Consider the following 13,906-nt stretch of genomic DNA (forward strand, 5'->3'; position numbering starts at 1 on the left):
TATCTATCTATCTATCTATCTATCTATCTATCTATCTATCTATCTATCTAAGCAAAATCGGGTTTCTCTGTGTAGCTTTGGAGTCTGTCCTGGAACTAGCTCTGTAGACCAGACTGGCCTCGAACTCAGAGATCTGCCTGCCTCTGCCTCCCAAGTGCTGGGATTAAAGGTGTGCGCCGCCGCCACCTGGCATAAGACCAGGCTTTGGGGATAGAGTGAAACAGACACAGGAGGACTGTTGGGTCTTAATGTCAAGCTAGCCTAGATGATAAATGCTGAGCTGAGTTCAGGTTTAATCAGAGACCCTGTCTCAAGGCAGTAAAGGAGATTGTGCTAGTGCAATACGAAAACATTTTTCTTTGGTGTCTAAGTGCAAACCCTTGAATCGTGTGTGCGCCCCCCCCCCCCCCCACACACACAGAAAAGAAAGAGAAGTAGCACTCAGGGTGCCCTGTCAGTGCCACAGAGAAATGGCAGACAGTTATAATGTCACTCTTGCTTTCCAAGTAAGTCGAACTATTTTAATTCAGGCAAGAATTAGAAATAAATGTAGAAAAATTTAATAGACTCAACCATACCATTTCTATTTTAGTTTAAAGGATTTCTATCTATCTGCTATTTTAAGTGATTTAAAATAATTTGATCCAGGTAATAGATTATCCTTTACTTCCAAATTAAGCCATATAGTACAGTAATTGAGTTAGGTGGAGAGGGTTGAAATCACACAGTTTACCAGCCATATTAGGACATTGCTTGCAAGAGAATTGCTCAGTCTTCTCTGCATTATCTTAAGGAAGATACTCTGTGTAAATTAAAACAGGCGGTTTTAATATCTAAAAGAGAAATAATTCTGAAGCAAGGCATGGAAGAAAATAACCCAGGCTTTATAATGTGGTCTCGTTAGCCAGGCTTTTAGTTCCAGCATTTAGTAGGAGGCAGAATTAGGGGGATCTCTGTGAGTTCGAGGCCAACCTGGTCTACAGAGTGAGTTCCAGGACAGCCAGGGATACGCAGACCTCTAAAAATCAAAACAAACAACAACAACAACAACAACAAAGTGGTCTTGTCCATCTCTGGAACAAAGACGAGACAGTACGATTAGGCTCTCCTCTTCTTATTTCAATGCCAGGTCTCTGTGTAAGCGGGCTGGTACCCCCCACACCCGCCTTTAACTAAACCTTCAGTAGAATGGCCAGAGAAGTGGGCTCAGCACATCCCTGCAGTAGAAGCAGCAGCCTTTAGAATCACTTTCCAGCATGATTAAAGCGCAGTGCTGTTTGCGCAGGCTAGGGGGATCTTGGGCTTGTGGGGCTGCCCTGGATAGCCAGCTTTCTTACTCCTTCAGCCGATGCTATGAGAAATCGAAAATCATTATGTCGGTATCATGTCACATCTCCCAAGCCAGCTTTTCTGTATTCACAGAAAATAAGCAAGTTTGGGGCAAGAGCCTCTTTTGTGCCACCTGGACAAGGCCCAGCTGAAATTGCATGTCGCACAGAGCCCTGACTGAATGACTGCCCAGAGAGTGCCCTGGCTGGAGGGTGCTCGGCGGATCTGTGGACATTGTCATTCAGGTCTAGCTTCTGGTAATTAGGCACTCCTGCCCGGGCTCGGCTGTTAGTGAGCCTTTATGACAAATTGCGAAATCTGCACAGCCTTCTGAGAGATGGACAAGGAGGCCCAATGACACTACAGGAGATATTGGCAGCAAGGACTCTGACCGGGGATGTTCTCTAAAGCAACCCCCCCCCCAACCGAACCTAGAAGCCCTTCTCCTCTAAATGCACCGGAAAGTGTACATTCAGTTACAGAGTTGGGATCTGAAAAGATTTTAACAGGCTGGACTGATAGGCTCAATTTAATAGGGTGAAATAGGAGTAGAAATAAATGGAAAGTTTTTTTATTGGGGGTACCAGCAGTTCTGCAAGGAGGGGGAACAGGGTGAGGGGTGTAACTGAGGAACGGCCTTTACATGGTGCTCACAGCCATCTAGAACTCCAGCCCTGAGGGATCTGAGATGCTTTTCTGGCCCAGCTGGCGTGCACATGATGCACAGACAAGCAGATAAAACACCCTGATACAAAGCCAAGCAGTAGTGGTGCACACCTTTAATCCTAGCACTCGAGGTGGAGGCAGGTGGACTTCTGTGAGTTCGAGGCCAGCTTGGTCTACAAAACAAGTTCCAGGATAGACAGGACTGTTACACAGAGAAACTCTGTCTCAAAAACAACCCACCCCCAACAACACCCACATACCTAAAATAATAAACTAGGGGTGGGGGACAGCATCAGCTGAGTGTCTAGCCTGAGAGGGTGACAGGCACCGTCACTTGCACGGCGTGATCCGGAGACAGGATCACAGAGTCTCCCTTGAAAGACAGCGAGGCATTTGTGTGAAGGTCTGTAAGAGCAATTCGGGGAGTCTGAAAGATGACAAAATTAAGAGAATTTTTGTCTAAGTCAGGCCCTTCCAGCAGGCCTCTTTGTTCTAAACATGTTGACTTTGGCGTGGGGCGATTATTTGTTTGTATTTTGTTTTTGTTTGTTTCAGAGCAGGGGATTGGTGACCCAGGGTACTTTGTGGCATCATGATGCCTTTGCCCTCTGTGCTGTGCGTGTTCTGTGAGGTCTTGAAACAGGTAGCTGATGGGCCAAGTCACTGTAAGGCCACGGACGTTTCAGGCTGTAATGAGCCATGAGTCAGGGCTTCTGTGAGCATAGTTTACTTTATTCTGCCCGGGCAGGGATGTGGTCACTGTCTTGCTAGAGTCAAATGTGTGTGGGTGGTTAGTGACTTCTTGTTTTCTTTGGTCAAGTATCTGACAGAAACAACTTGAAGGAAACAGGATTGATTCTCATCTTAACAGGAAAAGCTTCCCGCTTGGCTCTGCTTAATTCTTTCTGGTATGAGCTTATAGCGGCCACTTCTCATACGGTGCCCTCTGGAAAGAAACAGTATTAAGGTTTTTTAACCCTCAAAGCCTGCCCCTGGTGACCTCATCCACCAGCTAGAGGAAAGCACTGTTTACTTATGTTACTCTGTGCCCAGCAAAGTGCTTGGTACCCAGGAGAGCTTGGATAAGAAGATAGGAGTTTTTGTTTGGGCATACAGTGAGTCTGGAAAACCCGACACAGAGTACAGGCCACAGTGCCATGACCTGGTTGGTGCATTGACACTTCTGATGTGTCATGTTAATGCTTGCCTTAAAAGTGGTGCAGGGGCCAGGTGGCAGCGACACACGGCTTTAGTTCCAGCACTTGGAGGCAGAGGCCCGTGGATCTCTGTAAGTTTGAGCCCATCCTGGTCTACAAATCAAGAACAGCCAAGGCTACAAAGACAAACCCTTTCTGCAAAACAACAAAACAAAACAAAAAGATGCAAGATCTAGCTCAACATGGCCAGGAAGCACATGCCAGATGATTGGCTTTAGACCTGATCTTTTCAAAGAGGCAGATTAAAGGCCACTAGGTTCTGTGTGGTGTAGAGTGTATAGAGATTTGTACATCTGGGTCCTGGAATGGTATGAAGTGACTCATTGGACCACTCTTAGAAGGCCCACACTTTCAAGAGTGGATCTTCCTTCCCATGGTCTTTGCCTCCTCAGCTTCTGGGAAAATGTTTTTCTGTCAGAGCATAGTCCTGCCACATCACAGTGTAAAATTTCAGGATTCTAACAGCACAAGAATGAGGAGTTTGGGCCAGGCCTGGTGGCACGATCCCAGCACTCAGGAGGCAGAGACAGGTGGATCTCCGTGAGTTTGAGTCCAGCCTGTTTTACAAAGAGAGTTCCAGGACATCTAGGGCTGTTACAGAGAAACCCTGTCTCAGTAAACAAAACCAAACCAAACTAAAACACACCCCCCAAAGGTAAAAATTAAAAAAGAATGAAAAGATTTTTTTGTTCAGATGTTTTTCCTAATTCAAGGCTTTAAGGCTCGGAGAAGGTTGAGTCACCCCTGTCCCCCATATATACACGGGTGAGATTAGATAGTTAGCTGCTCATGCAAAAACCACATTTCGGGGTCTTCAGCTTCCACATTGTTGAGCTTCCTTTCATTGCTGTTCTTGAGAGCCACAAAAGGCTCACTTGCCTGTGTCTGTAATGAGGTGACCACGGGGAGAAGCTTGGATGAAGAAGAAAATGACATTGAGAAATAAAGACTGAAACAGAACTGGACTCACTTTCTTTCAGGAGGGAGGGGTGGAGAGGGGGGAGGAGGAGAGAGAAAGACACAGACACCCCGACCTTTGTCCTTTCCAACTCAGCATTTTTAGGTGAAAGCCAACAAGAACACAAAGACGTTTGTTCTAAGCTTGTCTTGTGTTTTGTGAGACAGAGTTTCTCTGTGTAGCCCTGGCTTTCCTGGGTTTTCCTCTGTAGACCAGGCTGGCTTCAGAGATCCACCTGCTTCTGCCTCCTGAGTTCTAAACCTGCAGGGATTAAAGGTGTATACTACCATGTCCAGTCATACTGGTATTTTTTTATAAGATACTTTCCAATCCTCGGTGACTGGACAAAATTTAAAGTTCAGTGATCTTTATCTTAATTGCCCTTAGTAAACATTTTTCTCAGACAGTGTACTATTTTCTGTCAGAAATAAACTGAAAAAGCTCCAATTAGGCAAAAATCAAGGTCTCATCTATCCCAGACTGATCTGAAATCTCTTACCCTTCACCTCCCAAGTGTTGGCTACAGGTAACACCATTGCTTGGTTTATATGTTTTAGGGAGCTAGCCCAGGGCCAGGCAAGTACCCCCCCCTAGCTGTCCCAATTCAAAATTCTGTTTCTTTTAGGATTGATTTTTATTTGATGTATATGAGTTTTTGCCTGCATACACACACACACACACACACACACACACACACACACACACACACACACACACACTATGTGTGCAGTGTCTATGAAGATCGCAAGAGGGTACCAGACCCCTCTGAACTGGGGTTACAGATGATTGTGCAAGAGCAGCCAATGGTTAACATTGAATCACCTCTCTAGCCTTTCCAATTAAAAATTCTTGAATCCTGTTTCTGGTCTTAGCTTTTAGGGCAGTGCTTTGTAACCTGTTGTTCTCTCCTGCTTTGGGATTGCATATCAGATATACCGCCTATCAGATATTTACATTATGGTTCGTAACAGTATCACAGTTACAGTTACAGAGTAGCAGTGAACTGATCTATGGTTGTGGTTACAGCATTGTAATAGATTGCATTAAAGGGTTGCAGCATTAGGAAGGTTGAGAAGCACTGTTTTAAGGTCTTTATTTATCCTTAAGTAGTCCTCCTTATTATAAATTCTTCTTTCTTGCAGGTAGAAATGAATTGATAGCCAGATACATCAAACTCAGGACAGGGAAGACAAGGACCAGGAAGCAGGTACAGTACCCGCCTGCAAGGTTTGCATGTGAGCGAATGGCCCCGAGACATTGGGCTGCCTTGGCTGCTGTGCTTCAGCAATAGGAGCCCCAGTCCCAGTGCCCTGTAAGGAGTCTGCCCTGCCCTGTAGGTGGCCTGGAGTGGCTTTTTCCCACTCTTCATTTCTGTGGCCCGAGCATGCACTATGTGATGTCATATGTGGCATGGTTCACTGCCAAGCCAGTATCTGAACCTCCTCTTGCTAAGGTGTTTTCAATCCTGCCATTTTTTCCCCCACCTCCCTAGTTGCAGAAGTGCAGGTACACTTCCCCTGGCAAGCCAGGGGATTTGGAGGTTCTGTGTATTTTAACATCCTGAAACGATTATGTAATTATCATGCTTTCAATGAAGTCCTGCCAGTGGCCTTTAGCCGTGGCCTAAAAGCGATACTGAGCCATACACTTCCAGGGCACTGTGGCTTTTTTAGCAATGGCCTTATGTCAGCCTCTGCTGCTGTAACTGTGAAGCAGTTACAGTTTTTATATGCTGCAGAGCAGGGATGGGACTTCTCTTCTGACTCTGTCCAGGGCTCTATCTTCCCTGGTTCTTTTGGACGCAAAGCCACCCATATTTCTGATGTGATCAAATTCACAGTTGGAATGGGTGGGAGATCAGTCTCTAAAATCAAAAAAGGAAAGTAAAACAAATAACCCATGTGATGGGTGGCTCGTTAATGGGGAAACATATATATGTTTTTTTTTTAATGTTAACCTACATGGAATGGCACGGCACAGAGTTCAGCAGCTGCAGCTAACTAGATGTGGTAGAGTATACCTCTAATCCCAGCTACTTGGGAGTCTGAGATTTCTGGATCTTTTAAGCCCCAATTCAAGACCACTCAGGCAACATAGTGAGAGACCTCATCTCGAAATAATTAAAGGAAGGCTAGGGGGTGATGCCTGAGGCCTGAATCAGCCAGCTCAACCTCGTCTCCTTAAGGCTGAGCTGCAGTATGCACACCCTCCTACCCCACCCCTCGAGAAAGCTTACCTTTCTGGAGTGTGGATCAAGGGGCTGAGCTGTCCCCCAGAAATGCTGCCTGTGCTGACCCCTTGCTGAGTCAGCAGACAGAGTCAGGCAGGCACTGTCTGCTGGGGATGCACCCAGCTATGGCCCTCATTGAGTCGGGGCATAGAGGAGAGTCTGGGTGAAAATGAGTATCCACAGGAGCCAGGTGGAGGGGTGAAGAGGACGGGGGAGCCCCTGCTCCCTGGAAACGGGAAGAAAGTGAATTATTGAAACTCCAAAACCAAATTTGACCACCAAAAGATCTTTATTCCTGCCGAGTCCTGTTGTTAAGAGTTACTGGAGAGTTTGAGATGAGTAACTGCCAGAAAGCCCATGGCCTTGAATTTGTAATGGGAAGGAGGTTGACAGTCTCCCAATGCAGACTGGCGGGTCTCTAATGCTGAACTGGCTTTTAGCTGGTGAGCTCTGGTCATTTGCCTGGCGACCCCTTCACTCGGGGCTTTTTTAAATTTAATCAAGTCCCACTGAAATAGATGCTGGTTTGCCTGCCCGGTGTGTGTCAGAGGCCTTAATTCATCACCATCTTCAGGGTGCCTGTAAGCCACATTTGGCGACACCTCTCCAGCGTGTGGTGCAGCAGAGTGGAGTGGTTTTCCAACCCAGATTTTAACTGTCTGCCCGGCCCGGCTGGCTGGCTGTAGTCACACATTGCGTTTTGTAATAATATGCAGATCCACTTGGCACACAGGCGATTCCCGAAAGAGTCGAAGAGCTAAAGACATTTTAAAGGCGGGGGAGAAAAGGCTTTGCTAACTGGGTCCCATTTCTCTTGGTGTCAGTATTATTTCAGCGTTTGCCACAGAACCTAGAGTCCCCCAGGAGATCAGCACTCCCTCACAGCCTCAGCTTTGATTCTGTAGAGCACGTTAATTAATTTATGGACAGTTTGCTCTAAATTGAGAAAGGGGGATTTTTTTCTCTCCTGTCACTGAGGTGTAATTATTTTCATTTCCCTCTACCCCTGCCTTTTTAATTTCATAAAAATGCTCTCCCCCTCTCACGGCTTTGCAAATGTGGTTTCCCCCAGCATTCACCTGTGATCTCTTCAGGTGGGACCATGGGAAGTGAGCCCGCCCAAACTTCTGAATCAAGTCCCTGCAGTGAGGACCCCGTGGCTTTAGATCAGTGCTGGGGGCTTGGTGTCTGGCTGGGACTGTCTGTTCCTAACCGCAGAGCTTCGTTGAGATGCAAATAACCTCCCCTCCCCCGCCCCTCCCAAGGAGTAGCGATTTTATATTTGATTTCCTTTTTTTTGTTTGTTTTTTGTTTTTGTTTTTCTCGTTTTGTTTCCCCCGCATAAACCCGAAAAATGTAGGTGTCTAGTCATATACAGGTCTTAGCAAGAAAGAAAGTTCGAGAAATTCAAGCCGCCATTAAGGTACGTCTGGCTTGCCCAGTTGTAGGGGGCTTTTCATCTCCATGGTTACAGGCTTTTCCTTTGTTTTCCTCCCTTCCCCTACCCTGCAGGTGTCTAGTCACATTCAGGTTCTTGCCAGAAGGAAATCTCGTGATTTTCATTCCAAGCTAAAGGTATGCGCTTTTCTGCTTTTTGGCTCGTGGTTGCTATGCACCTCACTTCCTGTTTTCCATGGTGACTGGTGAATGCCTGGTGCCGGGATTCTTGTAACCTAGCTTCCTAGCATGTGAGAGCTGTTTACATTTCTTTGTGTCTAATCTCTCCGTCCTGGCCTCACGTTAAACTCTGTGTGCCTGTGTGTGAGTGTGTGCGTGTTCCCAGTAACAACGCAATCGCAGCAGAGAGCTGGTCTTGATAACTTCAGCACAGAAACATGATTAAAAAAAAAAAACAAAATAAAACTATTCTAATAACCACCCTGTAGCACTGAGCTAGCAATTTACACCCAGAGAAACAGTTGATATATACTTAAAAAAGAAAAGAAATAAATCATTCCCTAGAGTTGTGAAATTACTTTATAACACACATTTAGAAATGACTCTCCTTGGTAGTTTTAAACAAATGCTTAGGGGGCTGGAGAGATGACTCAGTGACTCAGAGCACTGCTGCTCCTCCAGGGAACAGAGGTTCAATTCCCAACATCTTAGCTGCACCCCACAACCATCTGCAGCTCCAGTTCCAGAGGCTCGGATGCCGTTTTCTGGCCTCTGCCAGCAAAACACACAGGCACATAAATAACAGTAATAATAATAATAATAATCTTAAGAAAATGCATTTTCATATATGTCATTAAACACAGTATTTCCATCAGAAAATGTTGTCTGACGTGCTGTTTATTTTAAATAGGTCTCTTTTAATAGAGAAGTCTAAACCAGGCATGGTAGCTTTTACTGGTGATCCCGTTACATAGGAGGCAGAGGCAGGGAGGACTGTTATATATTTATAATAGGGTATCATCTCAAAAACAGAAGAGAGAGAGCTACACATATGGCCATAGCGCCCCCCCCCAAAAAAAAAAAGATCAATCTTGGAGATAGCTGAATTCTCAAACTTGTATGCCGGTTTATGTAGAGCTTTTTATATATGCCTCATTTAAAATTCCTCTCCACCGGCACACAGAAATCCAATCAGGCCAAATCAAAGAAAATTAAAATGCCCATGTTTTAATAAATGCAGCAATCTCGGGGGTGTCCGAGAGCATGGCAAGAGAGACAGAAAACGGAGCACATATAAAACCCTGGACCACATGTTCCTCCTATTGGCCTCCACTTAAATACCCTGTGGGAGTGGTTGGGGAGGTGTCAGGACCTGGCCTGCTGGGATTTGGAGTCCAGACCCACACAACTCCCAGGCCAGGGGCTGGGATGGATGCCAGGGGCTAGGGTGATGCTCCCAACTTAACATCACACCTCTCATATTACTTTAAAATTTAAGAATTCAGGTATTGACAATTTTAAATTCCGAGTTCCTTTTCCACAGTTTATAGTAAAGTGTGTACAACTTTTGCATTTCTGCAATGCACTAATCCATAGCCTCTGGGAAAATCTTTAGTTTATAGTAAAAATTAATTTAGAATCGTGGTGTATCAAATGTTGCTGTTCTCACCCTCCCCCATTACATTTGTGGTTTTATTCCACACCGAAACAATGTCATTTCATAGTGCTGAACACTGGGACCCCTTTCCTAAAGCCATCAACGTTAAAAATGCAATCCAGGCCAACTGGCATAGAGCTAGGGTAGGGAGGGACAGAGGATGTGCGCTCTCCAGTGGGCAGCATGCTCGCTCGCTCGCTCGCACGTGTGGCTGATGGTGGCTGGCTTGGAGCTGCACTGGCTGAGCAGTTGGAAGGCTAAAGGAACTTTCTAGACCCTGCTTTTTAACCAGAGGTGCTATACTCTCTCTGTGGATGTAACTACCCCAGCGCTTGCTCAAATTCTCACTCTGATTCTCATTTCTCTAGGCTAATGAATTAATGATGTACAAAGAAGTTTATAGATATCAATTTTGTATTTCCATCTGTGATGTGACAAGCTATTTCTCCACTTGTGTGTGATCCCTGTAGGCTTCTAGGGTGGGGGTGAGGGGGGGGAGCTGAATGAAAACCTCAGAAGGTGATAAAACCTGTCTAGCTATATCCTTGAGGTATGAGATATCTCTTGGAGGCTTTCCAACTTTCTTTAAATCAAACGTGTCATGATGTTATGCATATGCCTTTATTCAGACAGACATAGTTGTTTTTGTATATTTGTTCTTAAACAATAAAAAAAATTTGCTTTCTCCCCACTTTCAACCAATTCTTGGGTTGGCACAAGGGGGCAGGCTCAATATTTGGGCCCCAGAGGTGCCACCGCCTTTCAGTGGCTACTTTCATTCTTTTCTTCCACACTATTCTTATATAAATAGAATGCTCACAGGATGGTGGTGGCACACCTTTGATCCCAGCACTCAGGAGGCAGAGGCAGGCAGATATCTGAGTTCAATGCCAGCATGGTCTACAGAGTGAGTTCCAGGACAGCCAGGGCTACACAGACAAACCCTGTTCTTGAAAAACAAGTTTGCTGTACATTGTTCTGATTTCAAGAAAAGTATGAAGAAATTATGGTTCAATGGGTCAAGACCCTAATTGACTTGGCAGAAGCTACCAGACCTCATAAAGAGCTAGGGAGGGATTTGAACTTGGCTCTTTCTGAATCTTAAACTAGCAGAAGGCTTCATGCCAGCACACTATAGAGAAGCGGCCACCCCTCACTCAGTCCCTGGAGCTGGACATACAGCCCTTCCACTAAGTGCCCACATTGAGGCTCCTCGTATATGGAGGTAAATTGGAGTAGACACTGGTGGTCACCAGTAGCTTTGTGGAAGATGGTGCCTTATCACCCTCTGAGGACCTCAGGACAGTCCAGGAGATAAAAGGGTGGCCAACATTGGTATATCTGCTTGCCAGTTGTGTTCCATGGACATTTTAGTCTGATGTTATTTCACTGGCCACCAGCAGAACATGGGTTCATGTCTGCAGATCTTGCGCGTGGGGTGGGGTGATCTCAGAGTCCTCTCTCAGCTCTCTCTTCTGGTATCCAGCAGCACTCTGGGAAGACGCAGCAGTGGCGGGTGTCTTCACCGAGTTCACCTTGGGGACAGGCTGATTGTCCTAGTTAAACTTTCACAATAACTGACAGATAAACTCAGCACACAGTTTGAAGTCATCCTGAAAAATCACATAAATAGCTTCCGGGTACGCCGTGGGGGTGGCAGGAAGCAGCCAGGATTACCTGAGCTGTTGTATTTTCCTTGAGAAAGATGTAGGAGGCTTGTTGGAGAAGGTGACAGATGACTTGGCTATCACTGGTCTATTCTCATTGGCAGCGCCTCTTTCCAGGCTATTCCTCATGTCTCCAGATACCCAGAAATCAAAGTGGGGCGTGTGTTTGGAGTGGGTGGGTATTGGGAGTGACAGGGTGTGTGTGCATGTACCTTCTGTGAATACTAAAGCCAGGATCTCATTTTCTTGTCTTCCCACAGAGTTGGCAAAATTGGCATGTGTACATCTGGGTCCCTGCTGGGTACTCATGAGCCTACTTGCTTTAAATGTGTGCGTTTTTTGTGTGTGGGTGACACATATATGGAGGTCAGAAAACAGCTTTCGGGCATCTGTTCTCTCCTTCCAGCATATGGGGCTTCTAAGGCAGTCACCTTTACCCGTCTCTCCATCCCAAGCCTAATTTCTCCTCCGTTACCAGCGCAGGGTGAGAGAGAATTCCTTAGGTTACTGGTTTTCCAGCAGCTCTCTTGTTTGCTGGGATAAACACCATGATGAAAGCAACCCGGGGAGGGAAGCGTTTATTTCAGCTTCCAGCTCTCAGGCCATGCTCCATCGCTCGTGAAACTCAGGGCAGGAGCCCGGAGAACCATGGAGGAACACGGCTTAGACTGACTTGTTCAGCCTGCTTTCCCGTACAACTCAGGATCACCTGCCCAGGGTGACATCGCTCCTAGTGGACTGGTGCTCACACATCCATATCAATTATTAATCACGAAAATGCTCCTGCAATTGCCTGCAAGGCCTTCTGACGGAGGCATTTGCTCAATTGAGGGCCCTCTTTCCTAATGACTCCAGCTTGTGGCAAGCTGACAGGGCACCTCTCCCTTCTTTTGCCAAGGGTATTTGTGGTGTGTGTGTGTGTGTGTGTGTGTGTGTGTGTGTGTGTAGGTAGGGTAGATAAATGTTGATGTTGGGTGTTTTCCTCCATTTCTCTCCACCTTTTATTGAGACAGAGCTACAGATCTTCCTGATTAGGCTGCTCTGACCATGCTGCTTGCTCCAGGCTCCCTTGTTTCTACCTCCTGTGTGTTGGATTACAGAAAAGACACCCCCCCCCCCAATGTGGGTGCTGGGAATTCAGACTCAGGCCCTTGCACTTTCATGGGCGATGTTCCACTTACCTTTGTCTCCCCAGCCCACTTAAACAGCAAGCCTCTTGTTTTAAGTTGAAACTGTAGCATGGAATATCAAAGTGGATCTAATTGACACCCATCCTCCCAGATCCTTAGCTCCGAGTCCTTCTCATTGGCTGCTGCAGGGAGTATAGTTTGAGAAACCACCATCCCTGCCTCAGGCAGAAGGCCACGGAGGTCTCTAACCTCGGCCTGTTTTTTTTTTCAACCTTAGTGTCCCACATATAATGCGTGTTCCTGACACGTTTCTCTGAGCAAAAGAGTGACTCATGGAGCTGACAGAGCCTCCTCTCCTGACATTCTCATTGACCATGTTGCTATTGACTGGCCCTCAGAGTGACTGTAGGCTTGGTCATCTCCTGGGTATGCAGACTCTAAGTCGGTCTCCATCTTAGCGTGCAGGAAAAGGTTCTGTTGAACTTTAAAAATAAGGGAGTGATTGCTTCACTTAACCTCTGGGGTTTCTTCAAATCCGGTGCATTGTCAGCTTTGGCCTTGTAGAGCTGGTAATCTGGGGAAAACACTAAACTTTGTGCTAATTCCCTGGTCAGTTTCCCACATGAAACAGGGCCCAGAGAAGAAAGAACATATGATCTGAGGATGGAACATTGAAGAAAATTCTGTGGCGTGGATCCGGTTAGACCTGGGCATAGAGGAACCTATTAAGTTTTCATATAGGGAGGGAATCTGGAGCACCCCAAAGAGTACAGTGGACCATGATTAAAGCAGCCCTGCATCATAGCACTGAAGTGGGAGCTGCCCAAGGTGCTGGGAAGCATCCAGAGGCTATTCATAAAGCTCTTCTGGAAAGACCTTAAAGCTTGCTCTATCCTAGGTGTATAGTAAAAGAAGTCAAGTTAGAGGCAGCGGCCTAGGGCCTGGCTATGACAGTGTGGTAGGAGGAGTAGGTGCCTGGGCCAGGGACTCTTCTACAGCCTAAGCTCTACTCAGGTACCTTCAGCTGTCCCTTAAGGTCGGCCTCCACTCACTCCCTACTTCTCTACTCTGACTGCTTTGGTCTCCTTCCTCAGAGTTTTAAAAGAGAGAATTATGAGTACTAGTTCTGTTCTTAAGTCTATAAGATATATGATGGAACTGCTGGACAAGATTTTTTAAAAAGACTTATTTATATACTTTCTGTATATTCGGGTTTTGTCTACATGTACGTCTGCTTACCAGAAGATGGCATCAGGTTCCATTATAGACAGTGGTGAACTGCCCTGTGAGTCCTGAGAACTGAACTCAGGACCTCTGGATGAGCAGCCAGTGCTCTTAACTGTTGAGCCAGCTCTCCAGCCCCCTGAATAAGATCTGCAGTAACACATTTAAAATGTAGCTTGTTAGAGCTGGGAAACGGCAGAGTCAGGAAAGTGCTTGCCAAGCAAACCGCAAGACCTGGGCTTAGATCCACAGCACCTATGTAAAAGCTGGTACAGGGGCACATCTCTAATGCTCATGCTGGGGAGCTCCCTTAGGAGCCAGCCTAGCTTTTCTAAGAACAATAAGGTGGAGAGTGATTGAAGGTGTGCGTGCGTGTGTACACACACACACACACACACACACACACACACACACACACACACACACACAC

At 46.2% G+C, this 13,906-nt stretch overlaps 1 protein-coding gene across 3 annotated transcripts in view; it reads left to right on the plus strand.

The window, feature by feature from the left end:
- Tead1 (TEA domain transcription factor 1) overlaps positions 1–13,906 on the plus strand; it is a 228,957-nt gene that overhangs the window by 157,235 nt on the left and 57,816 nt on the right. For 2 of the 3 annotated variants that reach the window (XM_013347687.2, XM_026781155.1), the window contains 2 exons: positions 5,313–5,377; positions 7,913–7,975. In XM_013347687.2, the coding sequence (XP_013203141.1) occupies positions 5,313–5,377; positions 7,913–7,975 (128 nt within the window). Of the gene's footprint in view, positions 1–5,312; positions 5,378–7,760; positions 7,824–7,912; positions 7,976–13,906 lie in introns of all 3 variants that reach the window. The other variant, XM_013347686.2, reaches the window with a different exon arrangement.

The sequence above is a fragment of the Microtus ochrogaster genome, chromosome 8 (assembly GCF_000317375.1).
Source record: "Microtus ochrogaster isolate Prairie Vole_2 chromosome 8, MicOch1.0, whole genome shotgun sequence".
In the NCBI taxonomy this organism is placed as follows: Eukaryota; Metazoa; Chordata; class Mammalia; order Rodentia; family Cricetidae; genus Microtus; species Microtus ochrogaster.